Source organism: Mobula hypostoma, chromosome 21 (assembly GCF_963921235.1).
Source record: "Mobula hypostoma chromosome 21, sMobHyp1.1, whole genome shotgun sequence".
Lineage (NCBI taxonomy): Eukaryota > Metazoa > Chordata > Chondrichthyes > Myliobatiformes > Myliobatidae > Mobula > Mobula hypostoma.
Window position 1 is genome coordinate 53,911,541 of NC_086117.1, and position 19,176 is coordinate 53,930,716.

The following is a 19,176-nucleotide window of genomic DNA, read 5'->3' on the forward strand; positions in this document are numbered from 1 at the left end:
TGCCAGTGCATGTAGTGGATGTGGGTTTGATTTCAACATTGAAGAGAAGTTTGGATAGGTACGTGGATGAGAGGGATGTGGTGACCTATGTTCCCGGTGCACGTCAATGGGAGTAGGCAGAATAACAGGCATGGACTAGAAGGGCTGAAGGGCCTGTTCCCATGATGTAGTGCTCTATGACTCTAGGACTAGTGACAGATAACCCTTCGTTCTCATTGGTTGTTTGGTTTCTATTTGTCTTCCATCGACAAGTCTGGGAAATGGGTTATCAAACCATTACCTTGACCTAGTTTCAGGGCTTGTCTCTTGACCCTCCCCCCCCCCCACTCCGCCCCTCCGGCCCACGGACGTTGGCGGAAGAGTCTTTGATTCCCGGGTGCAGTTAATGTCGCTCTTTCCGCAGGTGTCAGCTTTTCCTTCTTCTGGAAGAACCTCGATAAACAATCCGGCGTCAGCATGCCATCCGGCGGTAAGCTGATGTCAAACCGGTTCTCGGTCTACGCCAGCGACAACAATGGCTTCGTCGAATTCTACACCCGCAAAACCTCGCACTCGTGGAAAGCGTCAATAAGCCCACCAGGTGAGCCTGCCTCTGAAATATTTCCCACTAGCCGCCCATGAATCAGAATAGAGTTTATTGTCCCTGCTACACAACATGGCATTTGCTGTTTTGTGGGCAGGAGCACACAGAAAGAAATTTAATTTATTTCATTAAATTATAAAGTGTAAGAAAGAAATAATGAGTTAGTGTTCATGGGTTCATGGACTATTTGGACATCCGATGGCAGAGGGGAAGAAACTGTTCCTGAAACATCGAGTGTGTGTCTTCAGGCACTTGTACCTCCTCCCTGATGGTGGCAATGAGAAGAGGGCATGCCCTGGGTGATGGGGGTCCTTAATGATGGCTGCAGCCTTTTTGTGGCATTGCCTTTTGAAGATGTCTTCAATGGTAGGGAGGCTAGTGTCCATGATGGAGCTCGCTGAGTTTACAACTTTCTGCGGCTTTTTTCCGATCCTGTGATGAAACGAATCTTTGAGCTTCAAAGCACTGGGCAGTTGGTGTTTTGTCTCAATCCATCCCATAGGTTGGGGGCAGCTGCCCCCTCCTGCTGGTGCTGCCCTCCAGTGTTTGCTCCGTAGAAGACAAATTGTCTGCGGACTACTGCGGGCTTATTCTTGCTGACAACATTCAGGCACCATCAATCTACAGAGTATGACACTCAAGGACTTGGGTTATATTATATCTTATTGTGTTACCTTATATGTGCTTTGTGCTGTGTTTGACCGTTGATACTGTGTTTTGTAACTTGGCTCCGAATAGAAATGGTTTTGTGGCCAAGTTTGTGGATGATTCAAAGATAGGTGGAGGAGCAGGTAGTTTTGAGGAAGTAGAGAGGCTACAGAAGGACTTAGACATATTAGAAGAATGGGCTAAGAAGTGGCAGAGCGTGTCTTTGGTACACTTATAAGTGTGGACTATTTTCTAAACGGAGAGAAAATTCAAATTCTGAGCTGCAAAGGAACTTGGGAGTCCTCGTGCAGGTTGAGTTTATCGTGAGGAAAGCAATGTTAGCATTTATTTCAAGAGGACTCAAATATAAAAAGCAAGAATGTAATGCTGAGGCTTTATAAAGCACTGGTCAGGGCTCAGAAAAGATGTGCTGACATTGAACAGTGTTTAAAGGAGGTTCATGAAAATAATTCCAGGATTGAAAGGTTTGTCAAAGGGGGAGCATTTGATGGCTCTGGGTCTGTCCTCACTGGAGTTCCGAAGAATTGGGGGGAGGGGGAATCTCATTGAAGCCTATCGAATGTTGAAAGGACTTGATAGAGTGGATGTGGAGAGGACGTTTCCTACAGTGGGGGAGTCTAGGACCAGAGGGCACAGAATTAAAATAGAGGAGAATCATTTTAGAACAGAGATGAGGAGGAATTTCTTTAGCCAGAGAGTGGTGAATCGGTGGAATTTGTTGCCACAGGCAGCTGTGGAGGCCAAGTCTTTGGATACATTTAAGGCAGAGGTTGATAAGTTTTTGATTGGTTAGGACATGAAGCAGCATAAGGAGAGGGCAGGAAATTGAGGCTGAGAGGGAAAATGGATCGGTCATGATGGGAGCAGACTCGATGGGCAAAATAACCTAAACCTGCTCCTATACCTTATAGTAATGCTGTTTTGTTTGGCTGTATTCACATATGGTTGAATGACAATTGAACTTGAACAACGTCTGAACTGCTGAGGCCATTCAGAACGTTAGAGTCATTGAGGTGGCCCACTCCAAGGATTGGGTAGGTTGTATGCTTACAGTTGTCTCCTTGGAACGGTGGGGTTTGGAGAACGGAGTTACGACTTTCGCCTGTGTTTGCTCCAGTGAAAATGCAGGTGTTGACCCTATATCTGTCATTGGGATGAAAGAATCATTCTGTCTCCCATATCTATACCTCTAATTATTTTATAAACTTCTCTCAACTTGCCCCTTAGTCTTCCAATGACAAATTCCACAGATTCACCTTCCTCTGGCTAAAGAAGTTCCTTCTCAACTCTGTTCTAAATGGACATCTTTCTATTCTGAGGCTGTGTCCTCTGGTCCTAGACTCCCCCACTAACATCCTTTCCACATCCACTCTGTCGAGGCCTTTCAACATTCGACAGGTTTCAATGAGATCTCGCCCTCATTTTCCTGAATTCCATTCAGTACACGTCCAGAGCCATCAAACACTTCTCATATATTATACTGTGAGACCATAAGACATAGGAGCAGAATGAGGCCATTCAGCCCATTGAGTCTGTTCCGCCATTCCATCATGGCTGATCCCGGATCTCACTCAAACCCATATACCTGCCTTCTCACCGTATCCTTTGATGCCCTGACCGATCAGGAAACCATCAGCTTCCACCTTAAGTATTCCCTCGGACTTGGCCTCCACCCCAGTCAGGCACAGCATTCCACAGATTTGCTACTCATTGGCTAAAAGAAATCCTCCTTACCTCCGTTCTAATGGATTGCCCCTCAATTCTGAGGCTGTGCCCTCTAGTTCTGGATACCCCGACCACCCTCTCCACATCTACCCTATCTAGCCCTTTCAACGCTTGGTATGTTTCAATGTAGATCCCCCCGCATTCTCCTGAATTCCAGTCAGTCATGTTAACCCTTTCATTCCCGTAATCATTTTTGAATGGCAGCTGGATGTTCTCTCCATTCTCCTGGTGAAGGGTCTCGGCTCGAAAGTTGGCTCTTTCTTCCTCCATAGAAGCTGCCTGGCCTGCTGAGTTCCTCCAGCATTTTGTGTGTGTTGCTCTGGGTTTCCAGCATCTGCACAATCTCTTGTGATCTCTCTCCTGTACTTGGAGGAAGTGGAGTGGGGAGCGCCAGGGTGTGACTGGGGATCATTAGCTCCCACGTCCAGAGCATGTGCAGAGCCCCGCACTCTCAGCCCTTGAGAGTGAGCACGATAGTCATCTCGTTGAGCAGCGCACATCGGAGAATTCTGCCTTAAAATTAGAGCTGGCTGTTGTTTATCTACAGTGTGGGGTAATACCTTCTTGCCAGTAAAAAAATGTTCCCACTCTAGCCTCTTACCTCTTCTCCTCACCTGCCAAATCACACCCCCCTGGGTCCCCTCTTCCTTCCCTTTCTCCTGTGGTCCACTCTCCTCTCCGATCAGATTCTTCCTCTCCAGCCCTTTACCTTTCCCACCCACCTGGCTTCAACGATCACCTTCCAGCCAGCCTCCTTCCCTCCCCCCCCCCGCCACCTTTTTATTCAGGCACCTCCCTCCCCATCCTTTCCAGTCCTGCTGAGGGGTCTCGGCCCAAAACATCGACTGTTTATTCATTTCCATTGACGGTACCTGGCCTGCCGAGTTCCTCCAGCATTTTGCCTGTCGCTGTGGATTTGAAAGATTCAAAGTACCTACGTTTATTACCAAAGAATGTATAAATCATGCAGTGTGAGACTTGTCTACGTACAGGCGGCCACAAAGCCACAAACCCAAAAGAACCCAATTAAAACAAATGAAAGAGCAGCAGCAAATGCACAGAGAAAGAGGGGAAAAAACACACACAAATCAGACAGACAATAGAAGCGAGCAACAGCATTCTGAACCAGACCCGGTCCATAGACCTCAATCCCTGGAAAAGCTAGAGTAGGCCCAGAGCCTCGGCCTCAAGTTCATCATACCAGTGGCGTAGTTTCTAGTGTGTTTTTAGTCATAGTCATAGTCATAGTCATACTTTATTGATCCTGGGGGAAACTGTTTTTCGTTACAGTTGCACCATAAATAGTAAATAGTAATAAAACCATAAATAGTTAAATAGTAATATGTAAATTATGCTGGGAAATAAGTCCAAGACCAGCCTATTGGCTCAGGGTGTCTGACCCTCCAAAGGAGGAGTTGTAAAGTTTGATGGCCACAGGCAGGAATGCCTTCCTATGACGCTCTGTGCTGCATCTCGGTGGAATGAGTCTCTGGCTGAATGTGCCCCTGTGTCCAACCAGTAGATTATGTAGTGGATGGGAGACATTGTCCAAGATGGCATGCAACTTGGACAGCATCCTCTTTTCAGACACCACCATCAGAGAGTCCAGTTCCATCTCCACAACATCACTGGCCTTACGAATGAGTTTGTTGATTCTGCTGGTGTCTGCTACCCTCGGCCTGCTGCCCCAGCACACAACAGCAAACATGATAGCACTGGCCACCACAGACTCGTAGAACATCCTCAGCATCGTCCGACAGATGTTAAAGGACCTCAGTCTCCTCAGGAAATAGAGACGGCTCTGACCCTTCTTGTAGACAGCCTCAGTGTTCTTTGACAAGTCCAGTTTATTGTCAATTTGTATCCCCAGGTATTTGTAATCCTCCATCATGTCCACCCTGACCCCCTGGATGGAAACAGGGGTCACGGGTACCTTAGCTCTCCTCAGGTCTACCACCAGCTCCTTAGTCTTTTTCACATTAAGCTGCAGATAATTCTGCTCACACCATGCGACAAAGTTTCCTACCGTAGCCCTGTACTCAGCCTCATCTCCCTTGCTGATGTATCCAACTAAGGCAGAGTCATGAGAAAACTTCCGAAGATGACAAGACTCTGTGCAGTAGTTGAAGTCTAAGGTGTAAATGGTGAAGAGAAAGGGAGACAAGACAGTCCCCTGTGGAGCCCCAGTGCTGCTGATCACTCTGTCAGACACACAGTGTTGCAAGCACACGTACTGTGGTCTGCCAGTCAGGTAATCAAGAATCCATGACACCAGGGGAGCATCCACCTGCATCGCTGTCAGCTTCTCCCCCAGCGGAGCAGGGTGGATGGTGTTGACCGCACTGGAGAAGTCAAAAAACATGACTCTCAAAGTGCTCGCTGGCTTGTCCAGGTGGGCGTAGACACGGTTCAGCAGGTAGACAATGGCATCCTCAACTCCTAGTCAGGGCTGGTAGGCGCCGTTTATCACCCTGTTTCAAGGTATTCTCTCTTCCACAGGGCCATTGCCAAATGACACCATGTCCCTTCCGTGACCACCCCTACCAGCCGTAAATTCCCTCTCTAAAAACCAAATGTTATTACCCAGATTCTTGTATTATCCAGAAATTTGGCTGTGTTTTTGTGTGTTTAAGTCCCGATAGAACCCTAGAACACTACAGCACAGAAATCAGGCCATTCGGCCCTTCTAGTCTGTGCCAAAACTTTATTCCACTAGTTCCATTGACCCGCATCCAGTCCATAACCCTCCAGACCTCTCCCATCCATGTACCTCTGCAATTTATTCTTAAAACTTAAGAGTGAGCCTGCATTTGCCACATCAGGTGGCAGCTTGTTCCACACTCCCACTGCTCTCCGAGTGAAGAAGTTCCCCCTAAACTTTTCCCCTTTCACCCTAAAGCCATGTCCTCTCGTATTTATCTCTCCTAATCTAAGTCGAAAGAGCCTACTCACATTTACTCTGTCTATACCCTTCATAATTTTGTAAACCCCTATCAAATCCCCCCTCATTCTTCTACACTCCAAGGAATAAAGTCCTAACCTGTTCAATCTTTCCCTGTAACTCAACTCCTGAAGACCTGGCAACATCCTAGTAAATCCTAGTAAAATAGATGAATGGGTCCTGCCGGGAATGTGGAATTTTTATAGTTACAAGTCAGGGGAAGCAACTATTTGAGGAAGAAAAATTCTATTAATGCAACTTCAAAGCCAGTTGTAAAGGATATTGGCTTTGGAATTCCTTGCTGAGTCCCTGAGGCTGAATTTTGTTGAAACAGCCATGCACACCTTTTCCTAGTATTTTCTGAACATGTCACAGGGCAATATTTCATCTATTCAATCTATATTTCAGATATGTGCCTATTTTCAGACATTTTAAGAAATGCATTGAGCAGAGTCTGTACTAGAGTGAATTGTTACTGTGTTTCCATAGTAATGTATGGTACGTGTGTGCGTGTGCATGTGTGTGTGTGCGTGCGTGTGTGCGTGTGTGTGTGTGCCTGTGTGTGCGTGTGTGTGCACGTGCGTGTGTGTGTGTGCGCGCGCGTGTGCACGCATTTTCTATATACAGTGGATTCTGGTTAATAGGCACACTTCAGGACAAGTACATTCTGGCCCCATTAAGCGGCTGTCCCAGTTAGCTGAAGTTTCTTGGAAATAATTAAAAAGGTATAAAAAAGCCAAACTGAGTAACAAATTCTATATTTAAACAAAATACAGAACAAATTAGAACATTACCAATACTACTGCAGTACTATAAGACTTTGCGTTAGTTCCTAATACTTATCAACAGAGGAATTAATCCGTGTCATGTTCTTTTGTCTGTAAATGAACAAAATCAGTGCAGACACCTACTGCAGATAGTAGACAATCTTCATAAAATGTTGTCGATGATTGCATCGTCCAAATCATCATTTTCTTCATACCCTTCGAGATGTTTGTCGTTACCTTTAAACACTTCATAGTTCCTAACTTGTTGAAGTAGTGAAATTGTTTCATTTTCAATCCCGGCTGTTTCTGGCATCTCCAAGCCTGAATGCCTGAAACCCCAGTGACCAAAACAAATCTAAATTGTCTTACTCCTTATTTCTCACTAACTATCAGTGACAAAAATCACTGCTTTTTGAACACAAACACATGCAACTGATGCTATTTAAAAACTGTCTGCTCTAAGCACAGTGTAGTGTCTGTGATGGCCATGCAAGTGCACGCGACTGATGCTAGTTCAAAATTATTAGGCAACAGTCTCCTGTCCCAGTTAAGCACCAGAGCGTCCCAAATAAACTGGGGGGCAATCGCAGCTATTTTCTTAATTAGTTTTTGTTCTTTAAGAGTTATCTCAAACGAGTGTCTGGCCTGATTAACCGATGGCTCAAATATCTGGAATCCACTGTTTGTATGTGCCTCTATGCGCATGTATATTTGTTCATGTGTCATGGACACAAGAAAATCTGCAGATGCTGGAAACCTAGAGCTGGAGGAACTCAGCAGGACAGACAGCAACTATGGAGAGGAATAAACAGGCAACGTTTTGGGCCGAGACCCTTCTTCAGGGAAGATGCCAGAATAAAAAGGTTGGGGGAGGGGAAGGAGGCTGGCTGGAAGGTGATAGGTGAAGCCAGGTGGGTGAGAAAGGTCAAGGACTGGAGAAGAAAGAATCTAATAGGAGAGGCGAGTGGAGCAAAGGAGAAAGGGAAGGTGGAGGGGACCGAGGGGGAAGTAACAGACAAGTGAGAAGAAGTAAAAGGTCGGAGTAGGGAATGGGAGGGAGGAAATTGATACTCATGCCATCAGGTTGGAGGCTAACCAGTATACGGTGTTGCTCCTCCACCCTGAGGTTGGCCTCTACAACACGAATGCTCAGTGAGGGTGGGGGGGGGGTATCTGTGACCCCTGGCCCTGAGTCACTGTGCGTGGACTCTTTCTCTGTCTTCAGGCCCTGAATGGACGCACATTCTCTTCACCTGGAGCCCGGTGGGTGGTCTCAAGGTTTACGTCAATGGCACGTTCAGCACCAACGACACCTACGGCAAGGAGACAGCGGACAGCGGCAACCAGTACAACAACCTGGTGACAAGCACTCAGAGGACGCACTCCTACAGCCACTACGTGACCGGCTCTTTCGACGAGTTTGTCATTTGGGAGCGGGCTCTCTCCCCGCTGGAGATTCAGCTGTACTTTAATGCGACTATAGGTAAACACAATTCCTTTTGTTTATGCAGCACCGGGGTTGGGGGGGGGCGGTGGTTTCTCGGCACGTGCGCAGTATGGGACAGACGTGACCGTGCTTTCAGACACCTTGTGAAGTCAGGTGCTGTAACCATGCAAGGTTTTAGCATGAAGTGTGTTCTTCTCAAGGGCGAGGGATTCAGGAAATTGGCTGCTGCCGCGTCTAGTTAAGATTCAGTTTTTATTGGGATACAGTGCAGAACAGGCCCTTCTGGCCCTTCAAGCTGCCCTGCAATCCCCCGATTTAACCCCAGCCTAATCACGGGACAATTTACAATGACCAATTAATCTACTAACTGGTTTGTCTTTGGACTGTGGGAGGAAACCGGAGCACCCGGAGGAAACCCATGCATTCCACAGGAAGAACATATGAACTTTCTTAACAGGGGACACCGCGATTGAGCTCCAAACTCCGACTGTAACAGTGTCCCACAACCGTGATCTCTAGCTCTCAGGTATAATTAAGCGAGTATGTGTGTGTGCTGCTTTCTCCCCAGGTATGCCTGTTTGTAACCCAGGAAATGGCCCCTCTCTGTCCTTGGGAGATCTGAGTGCCAGCGATTCCACAATGGAAAATCCGGTAAGTCTACACCCAGTTTCTGTTGTACACAGAGCACAGTGCTGGAGGAAGTCAGCAGGTCGGGCAGCATCTATGGAAATGAATAAACAGTCAACGTTTTGGGCCGAGACCCTTTTCAAGATCGAGAAGGAAGGGGGAAGAAGCCAGAACAAGAAGGTGGGAGGAGAGGAAGGAGGACAAGCTAGAAGGTGATAGGAGAAGCCAGGTGGGTGGGGGGAGGCGGGATGAAGTAAGAAGCTGGAAGGTGATTGGTGGAAAAGGTAAAGGGCTGGAGAGGGAGGGATCTGATTGGAGAGGAGAGTGGACCATGGGAGAAAGGGGATAACAAGAGGGAGGTCATAGGCAGGTGAGGGGAAGAGGTAAGATGCCAGAGAGGAATTTAAAGAAGAGGGAAAAGGGAGGGGGGGAAAAATTACCTGATTTGCGAAATTGATGTTCATGGCTTCATGAATAAAGAATCTAGTACTTGGAAGATAGCACGCAAAGCATAGAACAGCATAGGAACTTGGCATCTTCCCCCTTCATTCTTGGATGGCAGCTGGATGTTCTCTCCATTCTCCTGGTGAAGGGTCTCGGCTTGAAAAGTTGGCTCTTTCTTCCTCCGTAGATGCAGCCCGACCTGCTGAGCTCCTCCAGCATTTTGTGTGTGTTGCTCTGGATTTCCAGCTTCTGCACAATCTCTTGTGATCTCTCTCCTGTACTTGGAGGAAGTGGGGTGGGGAGTGCCAGGGTGTGACTGGGGATCATTAGCTCCCACGTCCAACTGTGCAGAGCCCCGCACTGTCAGCCCTTGAGAGTGAGCACAACAGTCATCTCGTTGAGCGGTGCACATCGGAGAATTCTGCCTTAAAGTTTGAGCTGGCTGTTGTTTATCTACAGTGTGGGGTAACACCTTCTTGTCAGTAAAAAAAAATTCCCCACTCTAGCCTCTTACCTCTTCTCCTCACCTGCCAAATCACACCCCTCAGTGCCCCTCTTCCTTCCCTTTCTCCTATGGTCCACTCTCCTCTCCTATCAGATTCTTTTATCTCCAGCTATCACCTTTCCCACCCACCTGGCTTCACCGATCACCTTGTAGCTAGTCCTCCTCCCCCCACCCCCCCCAGCCTTTTTATTCTGCTATCTTCTCCCTTCCTTTCCAGTCCTGATGACGAGTCTTGGCCTGAAACTTTGAATGTTTATTAATTTCCGTAGATGCTGCCTGACCTGCTGAGTTCCTCTGGTGTTGTGTGTGTGTGTGTGTGTTATGTGTGGTTCTGTCTATCTCTGCCTTTTCTAATCCTGTAAGCCTCTCTCAGATCTCCACCTAGTCTCTGCTGCTCCAGAGAGAAGAACCCATTTGTGCAAGCTCTCGTGCTAGCACACTCCCTCTAAACCAGGCAGCATCCTGGTCAACTGCTTCTGCACCCGCTGCAAAGCATCAACCTCCTTCCCATTGTATGGTGACCAGATGCGGCCCAACTAGAGTTTATAAAGCAGCAGCATAACTTCCTAAACTTTGAACTCATCAGAGAAACAGACCCTTTGGGCTAAGTCAAATCCTAGCAATGTTCCAGTAAATCTATTTTGCAACCCCTCCAGATGAATAACATCTTTCTGGTGACAGGGATGAGAATCAGGTTTAATATCACCGGCATATGTTGTGAAATTTGGTTTTTTTTTGCAGTGCAGTACAATGCAATACATTACAATAAAAACAGTGCATTACAGTTCGAACCCTGCATCCCTCCCCTACACCCTGCCCTGTTGGGTGATCGGGATCCTTCACGATGGATGCTGCCTTTTTGAGGCATTGCTGTTTGAAGATGTCGTGGATGCTGCGGAGGCTGCTGCCCATGATGGACGTGACAACTTTCTCCAGCTATTTCTGATCCTGTGCAGTGCCCCCAACCCCACCCCCACATGCCAGACGGTGGTGCGGCCAGTTAGAATTCTCTCCGCGGTACAGCTGTAGAAATTTACGAGTGCCTTTGGTGACATGTCAAATCTGCTCAAACCCCTGATGTCGTGCCTTCTTTGTAATCTGTGAGAAGGTAACCAGGGTAACTGTTCCTCGGTGTTGCTGTGTGGCAGGGGCAGAGCAGGGCATCACCCACGACGCTGCCAATGTGTTTTTGGTTCTCCTCAGACCGCCTCAAACACAAATTACTTAGGCACGGCCAAGCCGAAAGAGGAAGACAAGAGATTCACTGCTGGCTTTCTCAGCCTCCCTTTTGTCTTTCCAAATGGGACGCTACAACAACAAACTGCTTCCAACCTGACAGAGGTAAGGCTGAACGGGTGGCATAGTGGTGCCCAGCTCAGTCCTCGCACTGAGAATCCCTTGTACCAGCTCAATGTCACCTGAGGATTGTTGCCCATGGGTCCTAACCGAAGACCCAGCACAGATTCGATGAGTCAAATGGACTCATTATTTGATCCCACGAAGTCAAAAGGTCCCTTGTACATCAGGAAGACTGCTCCAGAGTGGGGCTGGAGTATGGAGTGCGATGCAGGAGCATTGAATGGCTTTAAGAGGGAGACAGGCGTGGCTTTGGGAGGGAGGTGAACGAGGCTTTGGGAGGGAGATGGATGAGGCTTTGGGAGGGAGGTGGATGAGGGTTTGGGAGGGAGATGGACGAGGCTTTGGGAGGGAGATGGACAAGGCTTTGGGAGGGAGATGGACGAGGCTTTAGGAGGGAGATGGACGAGGCTTTGGGAGGGAGATGGACAAGGCTTTGGGAGGGAGATGGACGAGGCTTTGGGAGAGAGATGGACGAGGTTTTGGGAGGGAGATGGACAAGGATTGAGGAGGGAGGTGAACGAGGCTTTGGGAGGGAGATGGATGAGGCTTTGGGAGGGATTTGGACGAGGTTTTGGGAGGGAGATGGATGACGCTTTGGGAGGGAGGTGGACGAGGCTTTGGGAGGGAGGTGGACGAGGCTTTGGGAAGGAGGTGGATGAGGGTTTGGGAGGGAGATGGACGAGGCTTTGGGAGGGAGGTGGATGAGGGTTTGGGAGGGAGATGGACGAGGCTTTGTGAGGGAGATGGACGAGGCTTTGGGAGGGAGATGGACAAGGATTGAGGAGGGAGGTGAAGGAGGCTTTGGGAGGGAGATGGATGACGCTTTGGGAGGGAGGTGGACGAGGCTTTGGGAGGGAGATGGATGAGGCTTTGGGAGGGAGATGGACGAGGTTTTGGGAGGGAGATGGACAAGGATTGAGGAGGGAGGTGAACGAGGCTTTGGGAGGGAGATGGATGACGCTTTGGGAGGGAGGTGGACGAGGCTTTGGGAGGGAGGTGGACGAGGCTTTGGGAGGGAGGTGGATGAGGGTTTGGGAGGGAGATGGACGAGGCTTTGGGAGGGAGGTGGATGAGGGTTTGGGAGGGAGATGGACGAGGCTTTGGGAGGGAGATGGACGAGGCTTTGGGAGGGAGATGGACAACGCTTTGGGAAGGAGATGGACAAGGCTTTGGGAGGGAGATGGACGAGGCTTTGGGAGGGAAATGGACGAGGCTTTGGGAGAGAGATGGACGAGGCTTTGGGAGGGAGGTGGACGAGGCTTTGGGAGGGAGGTGGATGAGGGTTTGGGAGGGAGATGGACGAGGCTTTGGGAGGGAGGTGGATGAGGGTTTGGGAGGGAGATGGACGAGGCTTTGGGAGGGAGATGGACGAGGCTTTGGGAGGGAGATGGACAACGCTTTGGGAAGGAGATGGACAAGGCTTTGGGAGGGAGATGGACGAGGCTTTGGGAGGGAAATGGACGAGGCTTTGGGAGAGAGATGGACGAGGCTTTGGGAGGGAGATGGACAAGGCTTTGGGAGGGAGATGGACGAGGCTTTGGGAGGGAGATGGACAAGGCTTTGGGAGGGAGGAGGATGAGGGTTTGGGAGGGAGATGGATGAGGCTTTGGGAGGGAGATGGACAAGGCTTTGGGAGGGAGATGGACGAGGCTTTGGGAGGGAGATGGACAAGGCTTTGGGAGGGAGATGGACGAGGCTTTGGGAGAGAGATGGACGAGGCTTTGGGAGAGAGATGGACGAGGCTTTGGGAGGGAGATGGACGAGGATTGGGGAGGGAGATGGACAAGGCTTTGGGAGAGAGATGGACGAGGCTTTGGGAGGGAGATGGACGAGGATTGGGGAGGGAGATGGACAAAGCTTTGGGAGAGAGATGGACGAGGCTTTGGGAGGGAGATGGAGGAGGGTTTGGGAGGGAGATGGATGAGGGTTTAGGAGGGAGGTGGGTGAGGGTTTGGGAGGGAGATGGACGAGGCTTTGGGAGGGAGATGAACAAGGCTTTGGGAGGGAGATGGATGAGGCTTTGGGAGGGAGATGGACGAGGCTTTGGGAGAGAGATGGACGAGGTTTTGGGAGGGAGATGGACAAGGCTTTAGGAGGGAGATGGACGAGGCTTTGGGAGGGAGATGGACAAGGCTTTGGGAGGGAGGTGGATGAGGGTTTGGGAGGGAGATGGACGATGCTTTGGGAGGGAGATGGACAAGGCTTTGGGAGAGAGATGGACGAGGCTTTGGGAGAGAGATGGACGAGGCTTTGGGAGGGAGATGGACGAGGATTGGGGAGGGAGATGGACAAGGCTTTGGGAGAGAGATGGACGAGGCTTTGGGAGGGAGATGGACGAGGATTGGGGAGGGAGATTGACAAGGCTTTGGGAGAGAGATGGACGAGGCTTTGGGAGGGAGATGGATGAGGGTTTGGGAGGGAGATGGATGAGGGTTTAGGAGGGAGGTGGGTGAGGGTTTGGGAGGGAGGTGAACGAGGCTTTCGGGGGGGGAGGTGACAAGGCTTTGGGAGGGAGATGGACGAGGCTTTGGAAGGGAGATGGACGAGGCTTTGGGAGGGAGGTGGATGAGGGTTTGGGAGGGAGGTGGATGAGGGTTTGGGAGGGAGATGGACAAGGTTTTGGGAGGTTGATGGACGAGGGTTTGGGAGGGAGATGGACAAGGATTGGGGAGAGAGATGATGAGGCTTTGGGAGAGAGATGGATGAGGGTTTGGGAGGGAGATGGACGAGACTTTAGGAGGGAGGTGGATGAGGGTTTGGGAGGGAGGTGGATGAGGCTTTAGGAGGGAGGTGGATGAGGGTTTGGGAGGGAGGTGGATGAGGGTTTGGGAGGGAGATGGACGAGGCTTTGGAAGGGAGATGGACGAGGCTTTGGGAGGGAGGTGGATGAGGGTTTGGGAGGGAGGTGGATGAGGGTTTGGGAGGGAGATGGACAAGGCTTTGGGAGGGAGATGGACGAGGGTTTGGGAGGGAGATGGACGAGACTTTAGGAGGGAGGTGGATGAGGGTTTGGGAGGGAGGTGGATGAGGGTTTGGGAAGGAGGTGGATGAGGGTTTGGGAGGGAGATGGACAAGGCTTTGGGAGGGAGATGGACGAGGCTTTGGGAGGGAGATGGACGAGTCTTTAGGAGGGAGATGGACGAGGCTTTGGGAGGGAGGTGGATGAGGGTTTGGGAGGGAGATGGACAAGGCTTCGGGAGGGAGATTGATGAGGGTTTGGGAGGGAGGTGGACGAGGGTTTGGGAGGGAGGTGGACGAGGCTTTGGGAGGGAGATGGACGAGGCTTTGGGAGGGAGGTGGATGAGGGTTTGGGAGGGAGATGGATGAGGGTTTGGGAGGGAGATGGACAAGGCTTTGGGAGGGAGGTGGACGAGGCTTTGGGAGAGAGATGGATGAGGCTTTGGGAGGGAGGTGGATGAGGGTTTAGGAGGGAGATGGACGAGGCTTTGGGAGAGAGATGGACGAGGCTTTGGGAGGGAGATGGACAAGGCTTTGGGAGAGAGATGGACGAGGCTTTGGGAGGGAGATGGACGAGGCTTTGGGAGAGAGATGGACGAGGCTTTGGGAGGGATGTGGACGAGGCTTTGGGAGGGAGATGGACGAGGCTTTGGGAGGGAGATGGACGAGGCCTTGGGAGGGAGGTGGACGAGGCTTTGGGAGGGAGATGGACGAGGCTTTGGGAGAGAGATGGACGAGGGTTTGGGAGGGAGATGGACGAGGCTTTGGGAGAGAGATGGACGAGGCTTTGGGAGGGAGGTGGACGAGGCTTTGGGAGGGAGGTGGATGAGGGTTTGGGAGGGAGGTGGATGAGGGTTTAGGAAGGAGATGGACGAGGCTTTGGGAGAGAGATGGACAAGGCTTTGGGAGCGAGATGGACAAGGATTGGGGAGGGAGATGGACGAGGCTTTGGGAGGGAGATGGACGAGGCTTTGGGAGGGAGATGGATGAGGGTTTAGGAGGGAGGTGGGTGAGGGTTTGGGAGGGAGGTGGACGAGGCTTTGGGAGGGAGATAGACGAGGCTTTGGGAGGGAGGTGGATGAGGCTTTGGGAGGGAGGTGGAAAGGCTTTGCGAAGGAGATGGACGTGGTTTTGAGAGGGAGACTGACGTAGCTTTGGGAGGGAGAGTTGGGCATGGCTGAAGAGGGGAGACAGGCTGTATTTAGAGATGCAGCACGGTAACCGGCCTTTTTGGCCTAAAAAGCCCAAGCCACCCATGTGACCAATGAGCCTACGAACCTGTAGGTCTTGGGACTACGGGAGGAAACCAGAGCACATGGGGAAAACCATGGGGAACGTAAAACTCTTTACTGGTTTGAAGTCTGGTGCTGACATCTCATCTGGATGTTCCTGTGTTTTTTCAGCAATACCTGCAGACGGTGGGGGAAATCCTGGACACGCTTAGCCTGACTGAGTCAGTGGAGGTAAGGCATGATGCTCAGGCAGGTCACTCCCACAGGACGCTACCCCCAAGGGGGTTACAGAGATGGGGTGGGGTGTAGGGGCCAGAGGGGGTTACAGAGATGGGGTGGGGTGTAGGGGCCAGTGGGAGTTACAGAGACAGGGTGGGTTGTAAGGGCTGGAGGGGGTTTACAGAGACAGGGAGGGGTGTAGAGAATGGAGGGGGTTACAGAGACAGGGGGGGTGTAGGGGAAGGAGGGGTTACAGAGACAGGGGGGTGTAGGGGAAGGAGGGGTTTACAGAGACAGGGAGGGGTGTAAGGGATGGAGGGGGTTACAGAGACAGGGAGGGGTGTAAGGGATGGAGGGGGTTACAGAGACAGGGAGGGGTGTAAGGGATGGAGGGGGTTACAGAGACAGGGAGGGGCGTAGGGAACGAGAGGATTACAGAGATTGGGAGGGGTTTAGGGGCTGTAGGGTGTTTCAGAGATAGGGAGGAGTATAGGGGCCAGAGGGGGTTTCAGAGATGGGGAGGGGTGCAGAGGATGGAGTGGTTAAGGAGACGGAGAGAGGTTTAGAGGCTGTAGAGGGTTACAGAGACAGGGAGAGGCAAAATGTCCAGAGGTGGTTACACCACACCCTTCCTATCTCTGTAAACCCTTCCAGCTCCTACACCCACCCCTGCATCTGTAACCCAGTCTCTCCCCCACACCCCTCACTGTCTCTGTAACCCAGTCTCTCCCCCACACCCCTCACTGCATCTGTAACCCAGTCTCTCCCCCACACCCCTCACTGTCTCTGTAACCCAGTCTCTCCCCCACACCCCTCACTGTCTCTGTAACCCAGTCTCTCCCCTACACCCCCTCACTGTCTCTGTAACCCAGTCTGTCCCCTACACCCCTCACTGTCTCTGTAACCCAGTCTCTCCCCTACACCCCTCACTGTCTCTGTAACCCAGTCTCTCCCCTACACCCCCTCACTGTCTCTGTAACCCAGTCTGTCCCCTACACCCCTCACTGTCTCTGTAACCCAGTCTCTCCCCTACACCCCCTTACTGTCTCTGTAACCCAGTCTGTCCCCTACACCCCTCACTGTCTCTGTAACCCAGTCTCTCCCCTACACCCCTCACTGTCTCTGTAACCCAGTCTGTCCCCTACACCCCTCACTGTCTCTGTAACCCAGTCTGTCCCCTACACCCCTCACTGTCTCTGTAACCCAGTCTCTCCCCTATACCCCTCACTGTCTCTGTAACCCAGTCTGTTCCCTACACCCCTCACTGTCTCTGTAACCCAGTCTCTCCCCTACACCCCTCACTGTCTCTGTAACCCAGTCTCTCCCCTACACCCCTCACTGTCTCTGTAACCCAGTCTCTCCCCTACACCCCTCACTGTCTCTGTAACCCAGTCTGTTCCCTACACCCCTCACTGTCTCTGTAACCCAGTCTCTCCCCCACACCCCTCACTGTCTCTGTAACCCAGTCTGTTCCCTACACCCCTCACTGTCTCTGTAACCCAGTCTCTCCCTCACACCCCTCACTGTCTCTGTAACCCAGTCTGTTCCCTACACCCCTCACTGTCTCTGTAACCCAGTCTCTCCCCTACACCCCTCACTGTCTCTGTAACCCAGTCTCTCCCCCACACCCCTCACTGTCTCTGTAACCCTGTCTGTCCCCTACACCCCTCACTGTCTCTGTAACCCAGTCTGTTCCCTACACCCCCTTACTGTCTCTGTAACCCAGTCTCTCCCCTACACCCCCTCACTGTCTCTGTAACCCAGTCTGTTCCCTACACCCCTTACTGTCTCTGTAACCCAGTCTCTCCCCTACACCCCTCACTGTCTCTGTAACCCAGTCTCTCCCCTACACCCCCTCACTGTCTCTGTAACCCAGTCTCTCCTCTACACCCCGTCACTGTCTCTGTAACCCAGTCTCTCCCCTACACCCCTCACTGTCTCTGTAACCCAGTCTGTCCCCTACACCCCTCACTGCGTCTGTAACCCAGTCTCTCCCCCACACCCCTCACTGTCTCTGTAACCCAGTCTGTCCCCTACACCCCTCACTGTCTCTGTAACCCAGTCTCTCCTCTACACCCCTCACTGTCTCTGTAACCCAGTCTGTCCCCTACACCCCTCACTGTCTCTGTAACCCAGTCTCTCCCCTACACCCCCTCACTGTCTCTGTAACCCAGTCTCTCCCCTACACCCCCTCACTGTCTCTGTAACCCAGTCTGTTCCCTACACCCCTCACTGTCTCTGTAACCCAGTCTCTCCTCTACACCCCTCACTGTCTCTGTAACCCAGTCTCTCCCCTACACCCCTCACTGTCTCTGTAACCCAGTCTCTCCCCTACACCCCTCACTGTCTCTGTAACCCAGTCTCTCCCCTACACCCCCTCACTGTCTCTGTAACCCAGTCTGTCCCCTACACCCCTCACTGTCTCTGTAACCCAGTCTCTCCCCTACACCCCTCACTGTCTCTGTAACCCAGTCTCTCCCCTACACCCCCTCACTGTCTCTGTAACCCAGTCTGTCCCCTACACCCCTCACTGTCTCTGTAACCCAGTCTCTCCCCTACACCCCCTTACTGTCTCTGTAACCCAGTCTGTCCCCTACACCCCTCACTGTCTCTGTAACCCAGTTTGTCCCCTACACCCCTCACTGTCTCTGTAACCCAGTCTGTCCCCTACACCCCTCACTGTCTCTGTAACCCAGTCTGTCCCCTACACCCCTCACTGTCTCTGTAACCCAGTCTCTCCCCTATACCCCTCACTGTCTCTGTAACCCTGTCTGTCCCCTACACCCCTCACTGTCTCTGTAACCCAGTCTGTCCCCTACACCCCTCACTGTCTCTGTAACCCAGTCTGTCCCCTACACCCCTCACTGTCTCTGTAACCCAGTCTCTCCCCTAGACCCCTCACTGTCTCTGTAACCCAGTCTGTTCCCTACACCCCTCACTGTCTCTGTAACCCAGTCTCTCCCCTACACCCCTCACTGTCTCTGTAACCCAGTCTCTCCCCTACACCCCTCACTGTCTCTGTAACCCAGTCTCTCCCCTACACCCCTCACTGTCTCTGTAACCCAGTCTGTTCCCTACACCCCTCACTGTCTCTGTAACCCAGTCTCTCCCCCACACCCCTCACTGTCTCTGTAACCCAGTCTGTTCCCTACACCCCTCACTGTCTCTGTAACCCAGTCTCTCCCCCACACCCCTCACTGTCTCTGTAACCCAGTCTGTTCCCTACACCCCTCACTGTCTCTGTAACCCAGTCTCTCCCTCACACCCCTCACTGTCTCTGTAACCCAGTCTGTTCCCTACACCCCTCACTGTCTCTGTAACCCAGTCTCTCCCCTACACCCCTCACTGTCTCTGTAACCCAGTCTCTCCCCCACACCCCTCACTGTCTCTGTAACCCAGTCTGTCCCCTACACCCCTCACTGTCTCTGTAACCCAGTCTGTTCCCTACACCCCCTTACTGTCTCTGTAACCCAGTCTCTCCCCTACACCCCCTCACTGTCTCTGTAACCCAGTCTGTTCCCTACACCCCTTACTGTCTCTGTAACCCAGTCTCTCCCCTACACCCCTCACTGTCTCTGTAACCCAGTCTCTCCCCTACACCCCCTCACTGTCTCTGTAACACAGTCTCTCCTCTACACCCCGTCACTGTCTCTGTAACCCAGTCTCTCCCCTACACCCCTCACTGTCTCTGTAACCCAGT

General features: G+C 51.5%; 1 protein-coding gene across 1 annotated transcript in view; it reads left to right on the plus strand.

The window, feature by feature from the left end:
* adgrd1 (adhesion G protein-coupled receptor D1) overlaps positions 1-19,176 on the plus strand; it is a 200,578-nt gene that overhangs the window by 25,967 nt on the left and 155,435 nt on the right. Inside the window, exons 2-6 of the mRNA XM_063073236.1 lie at positions 404-580; positions 7,911-8,168; positions 8,701-8,783; positions 10,912-11,049; positions 15,429-15,488. Of these exons, the coding sequence (XP_062929306.1) occupies positions 404-580; positions 7,911-8,168; positions 8,701-8,783; positions 10,912-11,049; positions 15,429-15,488 (716 nt within the window). The remainder of the gene's footprint in view (positions 1-403; positions 581-7,910; positions 8,169-8,700; positions 8,784-10,911; positions 11,050-15,428; positions 15,489-19,176) is intronic.